Source organism: Apostichopus japonicus, chromosome 14 (assembly GCF_037975245.1).
Source record: "Apostichopus japonicus isolate 1M-3 chromosome 14, ASM3797524v1, whole genome shotgun sequence".
NCBI classification, from domain to species: Eukaryota; Metazoa; Echinodermata; class Holothuroidea; order Aspidochirotida; family Stichopodidae; genus Apostichopus; species Apostichopus japonicus.
The window spans coordinates 23,377,303-23,402,496 of record NC_092574.1 but is presented as its reverse complement, the minus strand read 5'-3'; the positions used below and the strand labels follow the sequence as shown (position 1 = coordinate 23,402,496).

Genomic DNA, 25,194 nt, shown 5'->3' with positions numbered 1-25,194 from the left:
ACGTTACTTTGGTCTTGCATACCTAGTATTGACAGATGCTAACATTCTAGTCTCCATAGTTCAGTGTACAGCTCCACCACTATTCTGCATAATACTATAGAACTGAGCAATTTCATAGTATTGTGCTTGGTCCAACCAGTGTCTCTCTTCACTATGTTCAAAGATGGAGGATCATTACAGGTCTCGCACCACAATGGACTGTTCCATTGACTTACACACTAAACTCGTCACTTCCAAGACCTGCCAAAGCATAGATAGAAGTTTTCATGGTATATCCTACCCACCACATGATAGCTGAGATCTTGGCCTATCATGGCACTGGCAAACTTCCATATCATGACCGTTTAGATTTTGAGCTAGAAGAGGAACGAGTTTGAACCCCCACCCTTCCATCTCCTCTAAAATATGTTTTTATAGCGTTAAATGTGGTGTTATAAAAACGTCGGCATAACGTTTTTTATGAGATTTTTAATGTTATATTAATGTTTTAACGAAAAAGTGTTTTGAAATAATAGCCTGAAAACGTTTTCGTGACATTTATTACACCACAAATAACGTTATCAAAACAAAAGACGAAACGTTTTAATATAACGTTTTAAAACGTTTTTGTGTTACGTATACGTATAAATTTACCTTAGGTACTTTTACCTCTTTCCTCTGACGGTTAACCTTTCGAGCGGATGAACACTACTCTAATTGTTGTCCGTTCACTTTACGGGAAAATCTGTTCATATGTACAGATACTTGCACTACACAAAGTAGACATTCATATTGTTTATGCTTTTATTTGATTTACCACATTTAGAGTACAAAGAGACGAAAAGTATAAAGAGTACAAATCATACGAAAAGTGACAGGAAGTAAACCAAACCCTCCTGAGGGCTGAACAAGTATAGAATACTCACTGAATGCTAAATACACAATGAAAATGAGGCGAAGATACTATACACAAAGCAACCTCTCGTCACTCCCCCTCCCCCTCCCCCACTACCCCCTACCCCCCCCCCCCCCCCGCACACTCACCCAAATATACAAGAGGGTAAAATTGAGAGTACGTAATGTTTTCTTATTAGATGAAGGTAAAAAAGGACTGTCTTTACGAGTATTAAAGGTATGCTGTATTGGCCCCAAAATACGCCAGATTTTCAAACATGGTCACCTTCGGTCAAAATTCTTAAACTATTTTTTGTTATAAACCTGGAGGAAATTAACCTCACTTGGACATTCAAACATCTTGTGTGTTCATTTAGAATGACTGAGAACAATTTGGAGAGTGAAGACATTCAGGAAAGTACGTCTTGAAAACTTCTAGCAATTACAGCATGCTATAATTTGGGGCCTATACAGACTGCCTTTAGCTTGTTCCCGTGAGGTATAACGACACTTTAAACTGTAGATGCTACGAGCTTTATAACATTAAGTTCAGTGCAGTTAGTCAGTTCAGTTAATATATTTCGCATATACATAGACATACAAAAACAGTGCAGTAATTGTATATACAGGATACTAAAAAAAAAACATAAAATGTTTATCAAAGCTATTAACCCTAAAGAAAAAGAAATAAAATAACAGAACAAAGTAAGAAAGAAAAACAAAATGTACAAAACAAAATTGACAATAATATCAATCACGGTACTTGGAATTTAGATAACTCTTTAGTTGATATTTAAATGAAGCACATGATTCGAATGTCTAATACCAGTTGGGAGATTATTCCATAGTTTATAACAGTAATTGTTTAGCAGAAACTTTCCATGTTTAGAGCGATGTCTATAGTGACAGAGAATAGTACATTTGTTCTCGTGACGTTTGGGATATCTGACCCAATGATCTTGGGTGTACAATATTTCGAAAGACACGAGGCAAAGACATACGTAATTGCTTGTCTGTTGTTGTAAGTATACTTAGAGAAGTTAATAGAATGAAAAGAATTAAACAAAGTTGGAAGAAGATTTTTCAGTGAACGATAAAGTAAAAGTAAATATTTTTTAGGAAATAAAATCTTCAAGTTTAAGCATGTTTCAAGGCAGCAAGTAAGCCACCTGTATTTCCAGAGTTGTAGAAAAAGAGAGATATGACTATCTTTTGAAGGATAAACAGCTTTGTTGTGACTGGTTTTCGAAGTATACCACACCAGAGAAGTGGATCAATAAGAGGAAAATGGAAGAATAAGACTAAAGTAAACAAATCTTGGGAAAGTTTTCTCAATTATTGACTATAATTTAGAAACAATATTATTGGACTTTATTTAGTAAAATATGATCAATGTGATCATGCCATGAAAGAGGAGAATTATTAATAATTTCTAAGAATTTGGTATTTATTAACCATATATGAGGTGACGCAGAATTCATTATGACATAGAGATTAGTAACCCCGGCGCAGAACTGCCAAAAGCAATATAATTTGTTTTATCGATGGTTTAAAAAAAAATGGTTAGCTTGTTGTCATGCAAATCAATCGTAATAATTGCTCAATTCATAACTGACAGTAAATATGAAGCACATATCAAAATTAATCTCGGTGCAAACAATATATATATATTCGTGTCGTCAGCGTGAAAAAAACAAGCGATCTTTTTAATAGAAACATCACAAATATCATACACGTATAATATGATGTATAAAAATGTGGTCCCAAAATTGAACCCTGTATTAGGAACTCTACACCGACGAGTTAATTATCGGAACATGTACGATTAAAATATGTATAATTGGTATCTATTAGACAAACAACTGATAAGCCAAAACAAAACCACTTTCACTTTTGCACCGTAATGATGCAGTTTGCTCACAAGAATATCAAGACCAATGTGGCCAAGAGCTATGAAAGATATGAACCAGTGGTTTTGAAATAAAAGGAATAACAAACACCCTTGATAAATATTTTGTCCTGAGCTTGGCAATACCAGCGGATTTATCTTATTGCCGAGAACAGAAAGCGCAAACTTAGTAACTTCGGATTCAGTCATAGGAAAGAGATAAACAAACAAAAAATAGAAACAGGATTGGATAGCCAAGACGGAGTATTAGGTTGTTTAGCAGCATTTGGAACTGCTTAAGGAAGGCTCTGTAGGTTGACAAAAAATTTATTAAAACCGTTAAAATCGATTTCATGTACATTGTTAATTTCTTGACCACAACAGAGTAACGAACACAGAAGGATTAGTTTTGTTTTTCTTATTTTTTTTTATGCAGGATGCCATTAAGTATATTCCAAATTGCTTACATATTACGTTTATCATCATTAAAACTTAGTAAAGTAACATTGTAATAAGAATGACTTGGTTTAAATTGTTTGTAGTTTTGCTGTCAGCAGTAGGCAAGTTTCAACCATCATACAAGCATGTGGCTCCATTTATATATATAACTGTACTTGGTAACGAAAAGTCATTACCTTGAAACTGTAGTAAACAACCAAGTAAACTCCACAGCGCGTTTTGTATATATATAAATGACCGTACATTTAACGAGGAACAGCTGTAATGGAGTAATGTAAATGGAGTAACACACCATCTGTCTTTTGTAAGGCTGTTTATATATATATATATATATATATATATATGTATATAAATACACATATATATATATATATATATATGTATATAAATATATATATATATATATATATATATATATATATATATATATATAAATAAATATATATATATTTATATTTATAAACATATATATATAACGAGGAACAGCTGTAATGGAGTATTGTAAATACACACAACATCTGTCTTTTGTAAGGCTGTATATATATATGTATATATATATATATATATATATATATATATATATATTATTATTATTATTATTAATTAGAAACATTAATCATGTACATGAGTTAAATTCATAAAAACAGTTTCGAACAACACATCGACATAATGACCTGTTTCCTGTCTGGCGAAAGCAAACCTCGTTAAAGCCTCATTTGTTAATCAGTTTTCTGAGCTTAAGTTGCTATTTACATGTAAGCGAGAGATAACACTCAATACAATCCAAAAACGAGAAACACGATCAAGACCCCGATGACCAAGACTATGAGATAACCACCAACACTGAACATCACTGCGTAATTGGCCTTCTTGTTGGCTTCAATTGGTTCATACGGAAAGTCAACCAAAGCCTGTTGGAAGAATGAAGAGATGAGGCGTGTAATTGTGTCCATTTGTTATTCCCATCATATAAATGTATATATATATATATATATATATATATATATATATATATATATATATATATATATATATAGTTAATTTTAACCATTAATCATCAAGCAGTATATGGTACAGCACATATATCAACACTTGACTTATGACCTGCTTCCTGTTTGACGTAAGCCTACCACGGTTATTCCTCATTTGTTAATGTTGATATTTACATTTAAAAAGAGAGATAACACTGATCGCAAGCTCATACTGCCAGTCTTATAACATATTTATCAACAGTGACGTAATCAATACCAATTATTGTACAACTAAAAATTGATTTTGCTGCTATATACTTACTAAAATGGCATATAATATTGCAGGTATCGTGCAAAATGCAGGTATCATGAGGTAGTAGATGATACAAGAAAGAACAATAGCTGTTATTGCCTTTATTTTAATCTTTCGAACCAGGCGTGCATGTTCTGCTGCGCTCATCTGTAGAATTAAAGAAGAAACGAGTTAACGCAGTTCAAAACATGTTTTAACGGTGATCATGTCTTCGTCTATTATGACGTATATGGAGTCACGTGATGTGGACAGTGTTTGATTACTGCGTGCGTTACTAGAATAGTTTTATTCTTCCAAGTTAAAGGCTCGTGTTATAGGTAGAAATTCAGTATCGATGTGACCAATGAAAAACATTAGCGTAGGTAAGTTTTCTTGCTATTCAGGTATAACGGATATTACCTTGTACAAAATGCTAATTGTGGGAATGATCCTCACCTCGGCCCAGACCTAACTATTAATATTAATCCAAGTTGCTATATATTTAGCTATGCGTGTGTGTGTGTGTCATCATATATATATCAATACAACCTAAACGGTAAAGCGCGGGCCGCATGTGGATCTTGAGCCAATTATGCGCGCCCGACCGTGAGGTTTTTAAAAGCCTAAGGGAGTTTATATTAAGGGTAAACATAATAATCTTACAATATATATATATTGGAAATAGTGCTTATTGGCGATAAAAAAAATTCAACATAAAACACATGTACAGTGTCTGATATTACTTTTCATGTAATGTAATAGGCTATGTAGACTTTGTCACGGGGTAGAGACATGCTTAAGTTTTACTGCACGTAAATATAACTGAGTGGAAGGGGGGGGGGGTTGGAAATTGCCACTGGTACCCGCCATGTCCGATGTCATGTCCCGCACCTATACTTACGTTTAATAATTTTACAGGACAGCACCATCGAAATAACTCTTTAATGAGCCTTGCACCAAGCTTTATTTTAGTGCTATATTGCCAAGGAAGGGGAGGGGTGCGGAAGGGAGGGAAGGAGGGGACCATATTAAATAATTGATACTTTTTTTTATAAATAGTTACCGTGGTTCCATTCTCCATTCGTACTACAGCACGATTGTCTACCGCCGGGGAGAAGGGAGGGGACGGATATTCCCGTCTGATAGGTGGAGGTACCGATGGAGGTACCGATGGAGGTACCGATGGAGGTACCGATGGAGGTACCGATGGTGGAGGTACCGATGCTGATGGGGCCTCTGATGGAGAATAAAATATAAACAATAACGCTGACCAAGGGAAGCGAGACAGAGCATGAAAAGAGATCATGAATTGACGTAATTAATCCGTTGAGATCCGGCCGCAAAGAACAGGTCATTAAGTTCCCCTGTCCCTCCCCCTCCCCTGCCCCTCCCCTGCCCTCCCCTGCCCCCACCCCACAAACACACAACCAGACATCATTCAACAGCAGAGCTGAAAGAGCCAATTAATCTTGAAGGATTAGTTCAGGTGTCATTATAGGTGTCTTATATGAAGGAAGACAATAAAAGAAACACAATGATGAAGAAACTGTTCAAATATCTTACTCCGTTATGGAGATACTCAAGATCAAAGTTCTATCTGATTGTGTAAAAACTGCTGAAATCAGACTAGCTGTGATGTCACATCCTCACATTTCTGAAAAGTCTTTGTTATTTTATCAAAATGTTTTGTGAGCTTTTATGACTTACAACCAAAAGATACGTCAGGAGATCTCATATTTGTCAAGGGAAGTATCAGAGATTTAACATCTGAAGAAGTTTTGATTATATTTCTTTAGATTTGTGAAAAAAAATGTAATGAATTTTTATTGAAATATATTCACACATGTTAAGAAAGTGAGGATGTGACATCACACCCTCACAGTTAGTCTTTCTACACCAGTCATTTTCAAAGAAATTTTTATATCTTCAAAGGGTGATATCTCCTAAACAGAGCATGCTATCATTGTAGTTTCTTCACTGTTCTGCTTGCCTTTTTGAGCTCTTTCATACAAGATAGACATGTCACACACCTGAACCAATCCTTTAAGGTAAATTAAAGCCATTTTCAGCGATTCTGCTGGTTCAAGTCGAGTCACTGACTCCTGTCATTTTATGTCGTTCTTATGCGATTATCACAGTAATGTTTTACACTCCATTCAACTCTTATCCGTTGTCCTCCACTGTTAGAAATGCATTGACAACATTACATGCGTATGAAATTGAATTGACTTGTAATATGAATCGCTAAAAAATACACTTAATGTGAAGATTACAAACCTCGGTCATCATAGGCCTAAGGATAAGTTGAAAACAACCCAGATCATCCTTCTGCACCCCTGACGCCCACCTATTTGCCTCACCTCCCATCCCATCCCTTCCCAACAGCTATTACCATTATTATAATAATAATAATAATAATTATAATTATTATTATTATTATTATTATTATTATTATTATTATTATTATTATTATTATTATTATTATTATTATTATTATTATTATTATTATTATTATTATTATTATTATTATTATTATTATTGTTATCATTATTATAATTATTATTATTATAATTATTATTATTATTATTATTATTATTATTATTAATATTATTATTATTATTATTATTAGTAGTATTATTAATATTATTATTATTATTATTATTATTATTATTATTATTATTATTATTATTATTATTATTATTATTATTATTATTATTATTATTATTATTATTATTATTATTATTATTATTATTATTATTATTATTATTATTATTAATATTATTATTATTATTATTATTATTATTATTATTATTATTATTACTTTTTATTAAAGGTTAAGAAAAGTAAACGGACTACATTCATTATTCACCATGTATTCAATATCGTTGTATATATCACATCAAAATATAAAGTCTTTTGGTATCTTTTTATCATATGGTGTCAAAAAAGAGAAAATTTCGTCGGATGTCTTAACGGTAACTTTGAAAACACCTTAAAATAAACTGAAGATAATGGGTTTTTTTTTGCGATTATGCTTCTTCTTTTTGCTTTTAAAAATTAAAGAACAGTTAAAATAAAATATAGGACATTTTTGTATTTAGTATGTTTCCTATCACGTGATCGGTGAGAAAAATGTTTATAGTTCTAAATGTAAAACCCTTCGTGAATATTCAGCGCTTGATCTCGAAATTTACACTCGTTCATTTCTAACTTCCGATGACGTTTAATCTCGATATTTCAACAGTTTATCTCAACATTGCATTGCCAAAATTTCGACATTTTCTATAAAAATGCTGAAGTTTCAACGGTTCATCACAAACTTTCCACGTTTCTATGCAGAATTTTTGATCACATTTCATCGTGAAATGTGGGGAGTTTAAACTCAGATTTTCACGTGTTAGCTCGAACGTTTGAACGTTTCATCTCCAAGTTTCGACATTTCATAAAAAGTTGCAAAGCTCAGACTACATTTCGACAGAAAATGAAAGATTGTGAGAGTAACAAGTGTTACTCTCACAACCCTAGGTATAGGAAAACCAGCAACCCCTCCTCCGCCGACCCAACCCCCCCCCCCCCCCCTCCCCCGACCCGCACCCCACTAGCCTCCAAGCCAGTTGTAGAACCTTAACGACGTGTTATTTTACGATGAGTTTACTTATCACTTTATAGGCACCATTGTATCAATATTTCTCCAAAAACTTGTGCCAATGCTGGGTGTCAGTTTGAATATACCAACCCATTACGGTGATTTGATTGACTTCGATCAAGAATTCAATTAAGTAAACCTAATATGGCTACTATTGTTCACGCAGTGTGTTGGAACAAACTTGCATGAATATAAAACTAAATAATTGGCCATATAAAGCAACAACGTAATTATACCTCACACTTTTTCGTCCGAAAAATACCTGACCCGAATCATACACTGTTTGACTAGGCAGAGTTTACTTTGAAGTAAATTTGGCTGGTAGTCAAGAAATTATAACTACGCTGTCCGTTATGATTGTATATAAGACCCCGAGATAGATTTGAAGACTCGCCACAAACCGCGTGCCGCCCTCAGAAAAAAGTTAACTTTTCGTTGCTTGCAAGTGAACTGTTTTTCTTGTCGCTACAAAATGCAGACAGTAATGAAATGTGATACCTTGCTATCTTTTATCTGGACCTGAAATGTCCATCGCTGCTATATACACTGTGTTGTGGGTATGGACCGTAGCTGTATTTATTGACTATACACTAGTGTCTAATTACCGACGTTAGCAAGCTGTGTGTGTATTTGCTGGGATCGATGGTGGTGCCTGACACTATATATATATATATAAATATATATATATATATATACTAGAAGTAGATGAGCTTTCATGCAGAGACACTATATATACGTTTAAATATGAATAAATTGTACACAAGGTCAGACATAGGCTAGTTTGATTCGTGTTAACAATTTCCTTTTGTAAAACTATAGTAACGTGAAAGCAAACAATACCGTCATTCACAATACACATAGAGGTTCTCACATTGGCGTTAGGGCTATATCAATATATCAAGAATCTACTAATATGCCAAAATATACAAATTGTTATTATGTTGAGCAACTCTTGCATAACTGTTGTTTCATGGTTGGGTGAACAAGGAAGTTTGAAGCCTTTCCACACAGTTGGAAACTAGAATAGCTACATGTATACAAGGTGCATATATTTTGTACATTGTAGACGTATGAGTTCCATATTTTAAAAATCTCTAGTTTAGTCCCTAATTCGGGTTTGTTAAGTCATGTCACAATTCGTCTGATTTTTAAAAATGAAGTTAAGACAAGTTACCAACTCACTAGTCAATTGATTTTATCGCAGGGCAAGTTAATTCATTTGATTGTAAGTTGAGACACAAGCCAACTCTAGCAGTAACTTAGTCAATTGCACTACATATACAGGCCTCACAAAAATCAACCAGCTCAAATACAAAAAGGCTGCATCTTTGTGAAGTAATGATATCGGTCCTGTGGTTGACCTGCTTCGTGAGCTCCAGTTGCAATGCTATGAGACGAGTAAATTCTAGTTTGCATTAGACAGCAATTGAAAGTTATTTTAAAACTTGTACTTCAACCTTTCCCCTACACTCTCTATATCTCCATCTCTCGATACAGAACATGAAAGAATGACATACGTTACAGTAAAGTCATGAAACATGATCATTGTCTGACGACAGTTACTAACTCTGTACAGCCAACATAACTCATATTGTACCATCGGAGGTGGTTAGGGCGGTTGGGGGGGGGGGGGGATGACGGGAAGGTTCACCTAATCTAAAATAACACACTGCCATGAATAAACATCAACTCATATTTTTTTTTATCTCGTTACACATATTAGCACAAAGCTGAAACATTCTGAATACATCATATCGCCAGAAGAATGGGTACCCACTTTGACCTATTGATGCTATGCTGAATGTAATTAATGTAGTAAATACTGAATCAGCAAGCGAATCATCAGAACATAACATTATTAGTATTACCATTATTAGTAACATGGACAATAACATAAGAGTATAAGGCAAGTTCAAAAACTTACTCCATTTTGGAAAAAGAAACTTCACTAACTCAAATGATCGTCTCCTTGGGAACAACAAATACAAGGAAAAATATGTGACGATATAGAAAGTGTATCAAAGTTGTTGACTAAATCTAATATAACCCACTGTGCATACCTTGGTTAGCAATTGTTTCACTGATTTAAGTGAGTTCGAAAGCGTATTTTCATATATATACGTTGAATTCATTTCAGACACGTACGTATACGTATTGCCCGGCGGAGTAAATCTGTTGTCGTTTTGTTAACGAGTGACACGAAGGTCTTAATAGGAAAATGGTGCATAACTGAGTTAGTATAGGCCTAAGTCTTACTCTCTTAAAACAGTCTGTTTTTCCTGCTCTTGGACGAAATTATCATATGATGAATTGTTTGTTAATTAATCCTGACTGATATTAAATATTAGGCTTACCGTTATTGACCAAGTTTTTTTGATCCTCCATTGTCAGTTCAACTTAGTGCTACTGAGTAATGTTGTTGTGCCAGAAGTATACCGTACTGGTGCGTCAAGGACATCAACAATACACAGTTGGTCACATGACTATCAAACCATGCTAGTTTTGTTGTTATATATATATATATATATATATATATATATATATATATATATATATATATATATATATATATATATATATATATATATATATATATATGTTGAGACTAGTTGAGACTAGTGGAACACTAGTAGTTGTAACTCAGAGTTTCACGCGTTGAAGCGATCATCAGACAAAGTTATATTTCGCTCTGTCCACCGGACAAAGAGCACTCTGCGCCAAGATAGACGCCAACCAACCAACTTTATATATATATATAAATATATATATATATATGTATGTGTATGTGTATATATATATATGTATATATATATATATATGTATATATATATATATGTGTGTATATATATATATATATATATAAACCTGCACAGCTGGCAATTATGGATGATGAAGAGTCAAATACCACGTCACAAACATATTTATGTACATTTGGACATTCTGATGTATTGCAACTAGCGTAGTAATACTCTAAAAACAAAAAAAGTATTACCCACAGAACTTCACAGCTTACTCCCGAGGCATTACTTAGTTTGCCCAAAACCTAGCTAGGATTTGAAATCATTTCATTAGTTCGGCATGTAAACACTTACGAAAAGTATGTATTAATAAATAGCGCCACTATATTCTTAAATTTCTTTTATTGTTCATCTCGACATGGTTTCCCTCAGTTCTATTTTGTTGCATCTTTCTAAAACTACCGTGTATTGCTTCTTGTTGCTTTTAAATTCCTTAATTATCAATCACCGCCTAAACATATAGTTACATAGTTAAGCTGGATATTAATCTACGGATTTACGCAGGTTGCTTTGGGTATCATCGTTTAGGACAAGTATACCTAGTCTCTAAGTTTCATTGATTAGACGGATGAATGCGGTCTGGTTGTCTGGTCTGGTCTGGTTGAATCAGGTTATTGACATGAAGTTAAAACAAGACCGGTTTCTTTTTCAAGTCATACGTCTTGAGTTGTCCTGTTGGGGGGTTGAGGGGTGGATTATGCGACCGTTTTGTACTTATGTATATAGCAATGTTTCTTCACTCCAAGGTTTGTATTTACAGACGGGATTGGCAGATAAAGCAAGTATATGGAGATAACCAATTTGGATGACCGTAGATTCCATTTTACTCCTTAGCATATGTTTAAACCCTATACTCATGCAGCTGTTATAGGCTAACTTTCTCCCACATCTATACAGTGTGATGAAATGGTATGATGAAAAGTTAACTCACCATAAATAGTCAGATGTGGGCACTTTACATCACCTGCACTTTGTACCATAATGTGTGCAATTGTCTGATCCTTAGAGAATTAACTTTTAACTATGTATGACGGACATCTTGGATGCTAGAACAAACCGTTTGGACAGTGACTTGCAAAGGATTCAAAGATGTGGGTGCCAAATCCTAACCCCCCCCCCCCCTCCTCCTACTCACCGTCCGAATGATGTAGAAAGGGATATGTACCTTCATGGCTGGACGTCCTGGGTTAGGAGAAGTGGTTTAATTCTTCTCCTTAGTATACTCATGGCAAACTTGGGTGGATTTTGAGATTTTAACTAAACATTTTGCCGGGCGTGATGTTGAAAGATTAAGAAATAATGCCTTCTGACCCCTGAAATACCGGAATTTGATTCACAGAGAAAATAACTTTCTCAGAAGGTTTCATGTAACTTCGTGGTTTACGTTTGCAAATTCAAGCCAGATATCCTATGTCTCGTCGACGTTTGTACCACCCCCTCCCACCCCCTCCCACCCCAACTTCCTATAATCTCGGACTGAACCATCCTTTGCCCCTGAATTGAAACTCTTTTGCAATAAAAAATTCTACTTATAAGAAATGAAGTTACATCAAAATTACTAAAGTCGACGAGAGGTCAGTATAGGTCTCCGTCTGAGCCTCGTGTATAGTATAAACAAAGGATAAACCTGTTTAAATCGATCAGTCCCACCTGCAAAGATATAAAAATACGCATTAAACAGCGAGGACAGGAACCTCAAGAAGTCAAGATTACTCTAACAGGGGGGGATAGATAACACTGATATAAAACAAAAAGAAACGTGAATCATAAGATGCCTATACAATTGGTTTCTTAGAACGCCCGTGTGCAAGTTCCATATATTTAATCAAACCATTTCGGACGAGCACCACTTTCTCACTTTTCTTGGGCTATATTTCCGTCGGTTTTAACTTGACTGCAAACAAAACCTAAAATTAACTAGTAACCAAGAAAGTGTGGTCGTTACGGAGATAAAACAATTTTGTTTTCTTAAAAGCTTTCCATCATCACTACAACTGTATTACGGGGCAAAGTCGAACAACATTTTCTAGACCGTCCGTAAAAGGGTCTGCGTTTTGAATTTCGTCATAGCGGCTTCGTCATGGCAACTTAAGTTAGTTGAAAGAGAGTCCACGCTCAAAGGTTGATTGCCATATTTCTAGTAGAATCGGAACATTACTGTTGAAACGGTCGCAAAAGTGAAACGGAAGAAATGTCAGGAACAAATTTAATATTCTATCAAATACTAAAAATTTTAGCTCCAACTTTTGCAATTATTTGGAACTATTGTTTCTGAGGATTAAAGGTTACATAACGGGAGTGATACCTGTCTTTGTTTCAATATCTTTATATGGATATAATCTTTCAGGAAAAATGAAATTGACTGTAGAAGGAAAACGCTCATACGGAATTTCTGTTTTACTTTCATTATAATAAACATTAACATCTACATAATCATTCGTATTTTTAACATTTGATTTTACGTGATATTATCTGCGAAAGAACTCAAATTTTTTTTGGAATTCCCGCCAGAGTTTCGAAGTGATATCAACGCCACCTAGGCCTAACCAAGTTCGAAGGACTTTCTGCCTTTCTGTCGCTGAAATCTATTCTTACATAAAGTTGTCACCGAGAAGGGGGAAAAGATCACTGAGAACCGTAGTGAAGCAGATATTTTAGGAGGTACTTTATTTCTGCGTCAGTAATTTTAAGAAGGGTCATTGATTTTATTTAAAAAAAAAAACAAGTATGCGAAGCCCTAACAATTTGGCAACAGCCTGAAATACTCATAGCTTTATACAGAACACTTTCAAATCAATGTCCTGGACGTTTTGTCACTCATGAATCCGCAGACTGAGCCTGATCTGAGAATTGAATTGATTGAATTGATCAATCGATTAGGGAAGTTACCACAGAAGATATTAAGGACTTTACGACAATGTCGATTCAATTAGAAAACGAAGTTTTATGGTCCGAATCTATGGAACATTCCGTTGATTTTCTCGATGCTTTTAATTCAAAGACCAATATGACGCGAACCAGCGCACCAACCACCGGCTATACGACCAGCCCGGCGGTACACATCATGAAAGCTCTTTCTCTGTTTATCATTCTTTTGGTAAGTTTAGTCGGAAATATTCTAATCTTACTAACGATTGCTAGAGATAAATCTTTACACACTAAGACGTCTGTGTTCGTCGGTAGTCTTGCGATAGCGGACCTTTTTACGGCTGTTACCAGTTTCTCTTTCATGTTTGTGACTGTCGTCTGCGTCGGTTGGAAAGTCATTCCATGGTATTGTGAACTAAACGGAGTTTTATCGGTGATCGCTTTCGCGACTAGTATGTTAACATTAGGCTGTATCGCCATCGATAGGTACCATCTCATTATAAATTCTTTACATTATGCAACTTATATCACAAAGGCGAAAGTGACGGCTCTTGTCACGTGGACATGGTCACACGCTATTATACTATCGCTACTACCATTGACTGGTTGGACTGAGTACACGTATGTGAAACCTCAACACCTATGTACAGTGGATTGGGAGTACAGTCTCAGCTTTTCGAGTTTTGTCGTCCTAAGTACATTTAGCGTGCCGCTAGGAATCATGGGATACTGTTACTACCACATATTTAAGACAGCACGTGACCAGCAAAGAAGAGTTGCTGTTCTCGAAGTCGATAGTAACCTCTTGTTTCACAGAGTGAGTAAATTTGATGAAAGAGGGGGTTCTATCATGTCCAATAGATCTGCGTCACGTGCCAAACGGTTTAAGCGGGAAACTAAAGCAGCTGTGACAATTTTAGTCGTTATCGGTACCTTCGTTATTTGTTGGTTACCTTTCGTCATAACTTCTATCATGATAATGTTCGGATCGAAAGATTCCATTTCAGACAGTTTTTTCGCCCTTTCAAGTTACCTAATTTGTGTTAATTCCGCTTGTAATCCAATCATATATGGTATAATGAACAAACAATTTCGTACCTCGTTTGTGAAGTATCTGTGCTGCATATCCGGGGTAACACATGCCACCGTGCGACCTGCCAATCGCATTGACACAATATCACAAACATTGCATAATGTTAAAGTTAGTCCAGTCATTGGTAGGGACAGTATAATGTCTTTCGATTCGGCAATCGAAATGGAATCAAATATTGACATTACAGAATTCCTTCCTCCGTCTGTCATAACAAAAGACAGTGACTCGGCACGTTCTAACCAAACCACCGAATCTTGGTCAAAACGGCTGGACTCGTCTGAAAAAAGAAAGTAGTATCCGCGGTTGTTCTATGACGGCGACCAAGGACGGCAACCATGATGATACTCCGGCAGAAAGTAAAGCGGCAAATAACAACATGTGACAAGTGACACGTGATAATTGTCCTGAAAGCAGAAAGCCGAAGCAAAGAATCTTCGGAATTCTTTATGACAGTCAAATGAACCCAACCATGACTTTCAGTATGAATTTTAATTTAATTTTTTTAATTTAATGCATATCAGAAGCACAAGAACAGTAACAGCTATAGTTGAGAAATATATTCGCGCGATGTTTTCACTTTCCTCAGTGTTGGAGAAGAATCTACGACGTAGCTTATTTTATCCACCCCTCCCCCTCCCCTCCCTCTCTCGGCCTTCAACTTGTCAGTTGTCCACTTAGTGACAATGCACTTCATATCTATTTTAGCCTATCTTCGGAGAGTTAGCATGGATGTTACTAACTTAAATTCTTTTTGATTGCAGTATGTTGTAATGATTTCATCATTATTTTATGAGTAATATACACATTCAGGCGTCTAACAAGACGATTACCAATGTTTTTCAAGGCTAAGTGAACGTTTCACGGTCCAACCAGATTAATTATCCTTCTGGCAGAGATGACATTTTGTGTTGATATTGCTTTGATTAATACATATCTAACTTTTATGATTGCATTTTTAAATAATCGCATCAGAAAAACAGAGGCAATGGTCATAAATACAGGAAGTAATGAACACAGAAAGAACCAATTTTTTATAATACATATGTTGTGCGATTAGTCGCAGAGTGTATGTGTGTGTGTGTGTATGCGTGCACCTGTTTCGTATTCTGACCGAGGACTTGAACAAAGGAACAAAGTCCTCAGACGTCATTTTAAAAGAATTTTCATGTCCCCAGAAGAAATGTTTTGTTTCGGGGTACTGTTAAGGTTACGGTACATGGATTTGAACAATGGAAAACACAATGGGGTCCGCAGTCTGAATGTAAAACACACCTGTGTGCGTGTGTACGTGTGCATGCATGCATGAATGCATTATATAGAGAAATTATATTCTTATTCGTACATTTCACGGAAACGGTCTAATTCTTCGGTTAAACAGTCCTACTTTGGAACTGTATCCAAATCATAATGCCATGATTGGAACTAAGCAGCATTACGATTCCAAATGAAAATTCATCAAAATTACACTGACTTTCATTTTATCAAATTAAAATTGTATTTTAATGTATTGTTATATTCTTCGAGCAAATAGGTAAAACATTTGGAAACGATTTTCTGCTACTTGTAACATTCCATGCAACATGTAAGATATTCAAATGATTCTTGAATATTCAATAAAAGTGAATTCATAAAAATTCGTACGTATTGACAATTTTTTTATTTTAAGTGATACATCCTTCAGATTTTCCACCGTTCACTGAATGGTAGAGAGGGTTATACTCCTGCCCCCCCCCCCTCCCCCTTCAGCCCCCACCCTAATTCCTCATGCTCCAGATTTGTAATACATACATTATTAATTCTCTTCGAAATAATTTTGTTCAGAATACATATTTGTAATGTGTTTAGGAAGGCAGGCGCGGCGGAACGGAAAAAATTATTGGGGGGCTAATGTGTGGAGACTATGTAAGCGGAGCGCCACCATCGGTTGGCGCGGAGCGTACAAGAAAATTTTGCGTTATTTCAAACCCCCAGATGGCCGGAAACGGCACTTCCCGTGTGTTTTATGCTGCGAATACCTAGCCCTAAAATATGGGTCTCCAGTCTGCAATTTCTCAGATTGCACGTAAAAGTCTGTAAAAACATTGTAATTTGTATATTCGATGGCGTTTTAAGAGAGTAGCTATTATACTCGTAGTGTACTCGCAAAGACGTTTTTGATGTAGTAAGGGCAGTGGCGGAGCTAGGGGTAATGGTCGGGGGGGGGGGCAAGAATGGTCTGTAGGGGCGCTTTCGACACTATCTAAGCGGAGCGCCACCACAGGTTGGCGCGGAGCGTACAGAAAAACTTTGAGTAAAGATACTCCCTAGATTGCAGGAAATGACCCTTTCCGGGCCTTGCTAATTTGCAGATAAACGGAGAATAAATAGGTGTCGTCGCCATTTTGTCGGAAAATTACACCAACAGAATATGACAAATGTCAATAGGTATATGAGAGCGCAATAAAATAGTCAATAATAGCGAATAAGTAAAAAGTATAGTGAAAAGCTGAAAAGGGCGCCAGCAGTCCATTTGAGTCTGTCAGGGGGGGGGGGGCATCCGCCCCCTGACTGTATATATGGACGCTCCGCCACTAAGTAAGGGGATGTTGGAGAACTGGCTGAAATGAGGCAAGTCATTGGCCTAAGACGAAGTTGTGTTACGCTTACTGGTACTCACACTCACTGCTTCCACTTTTCACGGGGCGTGAAGACGCGGTTGGGGTGACAATGTGGTCTATAGCCAGGGGACGGGCCGAGGGTCCCCCAGCAATTACTAAAATTATTACACCTATATAGTATACGTGTGCATCGGACAGATCGACAAGTATGCATTGAAAAATGGGCAGATGCACGTTTCGGAGCCTTGGTAAATATTGGGGGGGCTTATCATGCATTTGCCCCCTCAACTTTTTCATTGGGGGGACTGAGCCCCCCCCCAAGCCCCCCCCCCGGTTCCGCCGCCACTGTAGGAAGGGAAGGGTAATGTGTTACGGAGGATGGGGGTAATGTGTCATGGAGGGACGGGGGGGTAGGAGGTTATGTGTTATAGGGGTAACTACTAAATCTCTCCTAATATGATTACAAATTGCAGTGAATGCTTTGATGGTAATATCTATCCTTTGCTGAATTCAGGCACATATCAATGGGGTGCTTATCCCTTCCCCAGTAGTTATTTTGCATTTAGGAATAATTACAGACCCAATTTAAAGTCTTGAGTTTGCCTCAGAATGCAACCATGGATGATACTATTAGACTCCCGTACATGGAAGTCGGTTCCGAAACAAACGTAGGACCACATCCCCGACCTTTATAAAATCCTGGATCAACTCCTGGGAGGATGAAATCTAATATAAATCCGAAACGCTCACAGAAATCCTGATATTACACTCACATGTATGAAGCAATATGTACATATATACAAGTGTAACTGAGGGGAGGTGGTGCAGGTGGATGGAGGGAGGGTGCTGGTGGATTGGGGTTGCTGGTGGATGGAGGGTGCTGGTGGCTTGGGGTTGCGGGTGGATGGAGGGAGGGTGCTGGTGGATTGGGGTTGCGGGTGGATGGAGGGTGCTGGTGGCTTGGGGTTGCGGGTGGATGGAGGGTGCTGGTGGATTGGGGTTGCGGGTGGATGGAGGGTGCTGGTGGCTTGGGGTTGCGGGTGGATGGAGGGTGCTGGTGGATTGGGGTTGCGGGTGGATGGAGGGTGCTGGTGGATTGGGGTTGCGGGTGGATGGAGGGTGCTGGTGGATTGGGGTTGCGGGTGGATGGAGGGTGCTGGTGGCTTGGGGTTGCGGGTGGATGGGGAGTACCTGCCTTCCTTCCCCTTCTTCTCTTTAACAAACACTGACACATTTCCAAGCACTCCCAAGCTTAACAAGCACTGACACATGTTCGGTGCAATTACCCATTATCTCCAATCACATCAAATACACCTTTAAGAAGCTATTTAGTCTTTCATCCTTCAACAAGAAATCAGAAACAAATGTTAGAGGCAATCATTGTTTCATTTAGACGATGTGTATTAAGGACCAGAATAAATAACAGCTGAATTAGCATAGTCCCCCCCTCCCCCTCCCCCCCCAAAAAAAAGTAACTGGTCCATCTAGACCATCATCCAAACAATATTAACTATACTAATGAAGTATGGCATATCAGGCAAAGGTCACACACTAAATTTCATGAAAACCTAATATGAAGAGAAAACAAACAAGAAAGCAAACATAATTGTTTATAAATAAATTTTGAAAGACATAAACTGCATCCCCCCACCCCCACCCCCCACTCCCAACAAACCGTGTTCAGTCAACAACACTTTTTCAGGTGAAACAATTGATACAATAAGTGTAGACCTATCCAAACACTCAAGAATCCAGTGGTTTCGGTCGTCCATACCATATGCCCCTCCTCGCACCTAGCCACCCCCGTTCCTCCTCGCCACCCTACCCCTGTACACTAATTCTGACAGCAAAATACATGACAATGATTTTGTATCCAGTTAACTATAAATTTACAAAATTTGTCACATTGTATTCTGCTCGAATTGGATAAACACTTAGGTATTCATTAACCATAAAAAAAAATTCACAGTGACTTATTTTCCAATCCAGAAAATTTTCCTGAAACAACCACTTAATTCCAATTACCAGATTTGTAATAAAACATTTGATTCCCACCTTTCATTAATTTGTTTATATAACAAGCTCTTGTTGGTGATAATGTTCACCTTTCATACATAATATTCAAAGTACAATACATAACACATCATATATTGTATGTAATAATATATATTATTTATATATAACATATAAGATATATATTATATAATATATTGTATATAATATATCATACATAATATTCACTGGAATACTTAAAATGCCTTACTTCATTCTCTACACACTAATGTCAATAATTTTAATTACCAACCCAATTCAAATCCAACAACATTAGAGTTCCTCAATGTTACGTTTTACTTAAATATGAATCTTAAAACTAATTTTACAAAGGCTTGAATAAAATGGACGGCTAGACATCAAGATGGCTTTTATTTTCAAGGTGAAATCGTGCATTGGAGACAATGAGAAAAGAGGAGAATATTACGTTTATCAAAAAGGAAAGAATATAACGTTTATCGTATGATGAATCCAACACGATATTGTACATCACTTTGAAAAGAGTTATGAATATGCATAAATACATGCTGAATAAAATATTTTATCTAGTAGTCTTCTCTATGAGTATATCCATATAACACAAAGGAATACAATTTTGCAACAAGAAAGTAAATTTTTTGGGGGTAAATTTTGTCTTTTTTTGGTGATCAACAGGTACCAATAAGACCATGTATACTCCAAATGTGCGACAAGTTTGTTCCTTAGTTAGAATAATCATTTTCATATTTTCGTGTTTGATACACCTGTTAAAGAAAGAAAAAGCACGGAAGAATAAAATAACTTCCACTTCTCTAGATGACAATAATCTTCAAAAATACACAAACTTCTTCAAAATTTTAACAAATAATTTTCATAAGAGCTCCCTTTAACATCAAACTCTATTAATTTTTTCCAAAATAATTATGGTTTCATCAATTACAATTATTCAATTGGTTTCGAAGTGACTACAGTTTTCCCTCATTTGATTTGGTTTTCAGTATATTCTACTTTCTTCTCTTCTGTTCTTAACATTTCATGTTTTTTCACTATCATCGATATTATCACTGATTTTTTAAGAATAACGCTGCCCCAGTTTGGACCCATCGATCCCTCTCTGAGGAGAGGCAGGGTAATTTCAGGTTGGTCACGATCTTTTCCCTGTCTTCGCTGAAATAGACCGGTAACGAGATGCTATCCGTTGAACTGTAAATGTCATCTGAGTTCTGGAGAGAGGATGAAAGAGGAAGAAGAAGAGGATGCAAAAGATTGCAGCTTTGTGAACGGGTTAAAAAAAACGTGATGATGTCTCTTGACACTGAAACACGTGTACAGACCACATGTCGCCAGGTGATTGCATTAAAACCAACAAAGGTTAAAGAAATATGAAACTAGCATGAATATTAGAAATGTCAAAGCTAATCCCACCCACACTTAGCTGGATAAACACTCTCATAACAATAACAGCAAGGCTTAGCATATTTTGGTATTTAAGGAATTTGGGAGAGAAGTAGTTAAATGGTGTATCTAATTACAGAATTAAATTAGAACGAAAGAAATATGTTTATAGACATCACATGGAGAAATGGCACCTATGGCGAAAAATGGCAACTTGTACTGTACATCAGTAATTTTACTGGGGCTTTAATAGTAGTTTGGTATTTGCATTTTGCAATTCTATTTGTACTTTTTGTTTTTATTTTTATTTATTTTCTACTTGTACTTTTAAAATAGTGTCTGTATGAATATATTACAAATAGTACATGGGTGTGTATCTTGTAATTTGCATTGTAAAACAGTACTTGCATTTGTAATTTATGAACATTTGTATTTGGCAATAGTATTTATTTATTTGTATTTGCACCAATATTTTTATTTGTATTTTACATCATTACCTGTATTTGTATTTTGCCATAGTCTCTGTCCTTGTATTTTACAACAGTTCTCGTATTCATACTTTATATTAATATGTATTTTACATTAGTATACATATTTGTATTTTGCACCAGTATTTTTATTTGTATTTTACATCATTACCTGTATTTGTATTTTGCAATAGTATCTGTACTACAACAGTTCTTGTACTCATACTTTCTAATAGTGTGTACATTTTTGCATTAGTATGTATATTTGTATGTCACAATTGTATTTGTATCTGACATCGATACCTGCATGTGTATTTTGCAATAGTCTCTGTACTTGCATTATACAACAGTTCTTCTACTCATACTTTATAATAGTATGCGCATTTGCATTTTTGCATTAGTATGTATATTTGTATGTCACAATGTATTTTACATCGATACCTGTATTTGTATTTTGCAATAGTCTCTGTACTTTTTTTTTACAACAGTTCTCGTATCCATACTTTATAATAGTATGCGCATTTGCATTAGTATGTATATTTGTATGTCACAATTGTATTTGTATTTGACATCGATACCTGTATTTGTATTTTGCAATAGTCTCTGTACTTGTATTTTACAACAGTTCTTCTACTCATATTTTATAGTAGTATGTGTATTTGTATTTTGCAATTGTAGATGTATTGTATTTAACCATTTGCCATACTATTTGTATTTTATAATAGCATAAGTATTTTCTAATACTATTTGAAGTTCTGCACAAGTCTCTTTTTTTTTTCAAAAGCAGAAAGACTAGTTTACCTGTGACACCCATGCCATGTTACACGTAGGGACTGTGCATACGCTGGGAGAGTTCCGTTGGTTTTCGCTCAGCCTGGACCCATCAAATGTACAACCATCTAATTGGAGACCTCCAACCTACAAACAAGAGAAAAAGGAAAGAAAATGGCAACCTGTAATAAATCACTTTTCAAATCAACTATTGGGTTTTTTTTGCCAACAGTTTTATCATAGATTCAAGCCCTGAGCTTTGAAAAGTCAATATTGGGAGAATTTACCTTCAAGTCTTTGCCAAAAGAAGTAGATGTTAGTTCTTTATAATGTTCTGATAAATCCCAAGTCTTCTTTTTTTTAAATTGGATATTGGACCATTACCCATGATGTCAACTGAAATAGCTGCTTCAAGGTGTAAAGGAGGATGGTGGAGGTTATTAAAGGCATTTTATTTATTTATTACCTCATCCCTACATGTTATGTGCTGGGGGTGAGATATTGTACTCTATCGACAAATTGTGCCAAATATATTACTAACATTTCTGTACACATATCCGCATATCTTGAGGCACTGAATTTGGTGGGTATGTGCCGACCGGGGTGTGGGATGCAGTGTCCCCTGTGACATATGACATCATAGGTCAAAGGTAAACTAACCAAGTATAACACAATTGGACAATTATGCAGACACTTATGCAGACTTATGCAGACAGGAATGTAAGATGACTACCAAGAGCATGCAAACCATGTGGGATATCAGACTTCACACGTCTGCAATTGGTTGACTAATGCACAACAGACACTTATGCAGACTTATGCAGACAGGAATGTAAGATGACTACCAAGCGCATGCAAACCATGTGAGATATCAGACTTCACACGTCTGCAATACATTGACTAATGCACAACGGAACACTTCATCATAGCAGGTCAAATTTGCCAAAATTGTTCCAAAATGTGCAGTTAAACTTCCTTCAAGTTAAATTTGAAAGGTATATAAACTGATTTAATTGAATGAATGTTAAGAATGTAATACTATAAAAGGTCATAGGGTCAGGCAGAGTGATGACATCATAGCATGTAGGTCATGTAGCATAGGTCATAGGTCATAGCATAGGTCATGTAGCCAAATTTGGGGATAAGATCTGCAATACCGTGAAATGCCTACTTATCAAATGTTAGAATTTGTATTTTGGGTTCGGAAGGAGGTGCTTGAAATTTCCATGAAAAAGGTTGCACTCACATTTTCACCTACTCTTGTCACATAAAGACTATATTCACATGATTAATAAATAACATACCCTGGTATATTGTCACGTGAAAGATAATTTACAAACCACTAAGTCTACCCTAGATATTATCAGGACATAATATATGAAATATGCAAATAATGGAAAGGGAATCTGAGTATTTATATTTACCTTAATCTGTTGTTTAGCATTTGGTACACTGCTGCTCCACTTACAGACAAACTTGAGACTGTCCATGGAAGTCTTCATATCTCTGCAAAGAAATGCAACACACGTAAAATAACGAGACAAATGATCTCTTTCAGCTACATTACCTGCTTAATTTATGGAACAAGTTATCTGATTCGCCTCTCAAAATTAACGGTGCTACAACTGCTTGAATTCCCCCCCTTTTTTTACTTTCTTTTTTATTGATAGTACAGTATGTCCAGAGGTTCCAAACAGGTAAGGAAGGTGGTAACTCCCCTGTATTGAACAATACTAGTTCTGTTTTTGGTGACACATTTTGCCTTAATACTCTAGAGATCAAACATGATGCTAACCAACTCAAAATCATTTGTGATTCCTATAGCCAGATCTCGAAAGAGATACTTTAAACAGACTTCATGTTAATGAAATGGAGGTAAACGACAAAGGCAAATAAATACATATATAATTGAAATCAAAGTGAGTTGGAAAATCCAGAACAGTGAAAAAACTTCCAGCCTCCACCGGGATGTGAACCCGGGCCTCCCGCTTTATGCAGACACCCCAACCACTAAGTTATGGACGCTGATTGTGTGTCCAGAGGTTCAAAACCGGTAAGGAAGGTCGTAATTCCACTATAGGCGTTTGTCACCTGTATCGAACAATACTAGTTCTGTTTTGGTGACATATTTGCCTTACTCTAGAGATCAAACATGATGCTAACCAACTCGAAATCATTTGTGATTCCTCAAGCCGGATCTCGAAAGAGATACTTTGAAGAGACTCTCTTAAATGAAATTGAAGTAAACAACAAAGGCAAATGAAAAATGTAGTTATGTAGTTATATATATATATATATATGTAGTTATATAGTAGTATATATATATAAATAGTTATATATGTATTTTTAACTTTTATTTCGTGTGGATACAGTGAATCAACTCAAAATAGAATACATTTATAGATTAATATTGACAAATGATGAGATCTGTGAAACATTGAAAATGTATATTGCCTGTCTTCTTCAAAATTGTCTTCATCTTTTAATATCAATATAAATTTCAAACATACGCAGCACTTTCATCATCAGCAAGGTTTGCTTCTAAAGGCTAGAGAAACTGGGCTGATAAAAATAACGTGTGGACGTGAAGAAGTCTTTTTTATCTTTTACAGTGGGCTTTAAAACTTTATACCCCCACAGAGGACTGCAATATTTCCGTGCATATAAACTGGATATTAACCCACCAGGCGAACAGAGTGATATAGGTGGTAGAAATCGTTTGATTTCTCTAATAAAATAGAAACTTAGTGTTCAACAAATTTAAAAATTCAGATCACTAAGGACACAAGATAAAAGCATTTCCAGGTAGTCATTCTGTGCGGTGCATCAGGTCAACGACCTACAAACTATTGGAACACAAACTTAAAGTGGGTTGCCCCTCAAACAATCTGGATGGTTGTAAGATTTTCCTGACGTCCGAATAATTTATATACTGTTCCCGGAGCTTGCTGATGTTTATAATCCAAGCCAGCCTTCATGAATTCTAAGCATGGCTGTTAGAGACGAAGTATTAAGAGATTGTTGGGTCCAGGCTCAAGCTGTTAG

General features: G+C 36.0%; 3 protein-coding genes across 5 annotated transcripts in view; 1 reads left to right on the top strand and 2 right to left on the bottom strand.

Moving 5' to 3' along the window:
• Nucleotides 1-2,421: 2,421 nt before the first annotated feature.
• On the bottom strand, nt 2,422-10,611 carry LOC139979581 (uncharacterized). Its single transcript, XM_071990526.1, has 4 exons — nt 10,484-10,611; nt 5,547-5,719; nt 4,514-4,651; nt 2,422-4,131 (listed from the first exon to the last, which is right to left on the bottom strand). Exons 1-4 carry the CDS (start codon nt 10,512-10,514, stop codon nt 3,994-3,996), a joined length of 480 nt encoding a protein of 159 aa, XP_071846627.1. The 5' UTR covers nt 10,515-10,611; the 3' UTR covers nt 2,422-3,993.
• A 2,247-nt stretch (nt 10,612-12,858) lies between these two features.
• LOC139979577 (histamine H2 receptor-like) lies at nt 12,859-15,779 on the top strand. The gene has a single exon (XM_071990520.1). The coding sequence runs from the start codon at nt 13,845-13,847 to the stop codon at nt 15,180-15,182; it is 1,338 nt and encodes a 445-aa protein (XP_071846621.1). The 5' UTR covers nt 12,859-13,844; the 3' UTR covers nt 15,183-15,779.
• Nucleotides 15,780-19,748: 3,969 nt separating this feature from the next.
• The window catches only part of LOC139979434 (cytoplasmic dynein 2 heavy chain 1-like), a 91,103-nt gene continuing 85,657 nt past the window's right edge, over nt 19,749-25,194 (bottom strand). For all 3 annotated transcript variants that reach the window (XM_071990214.1, XM_071990213.1, XM_071990215.1), the window contains 3 exons: nt 23,574-23,655; nt 22,180-22,296; nt 19,749-20,739 (listed from right to left, as the gene is read on the bottom strand). In XM_071990214.1, the coding sequence (XP_071846315.1) occupies nt 20,578-20,739; nt 22,180-22,296; nt 23,574-23,655 (361 nt within the window). In that variant the 3' untranslated portion in view covers nt 19,749-20,577. The remainder of the gene's footprint in view (nt 20,740-22,179; nt 22,297-23,573; nt 23,656-25,194) is intronic.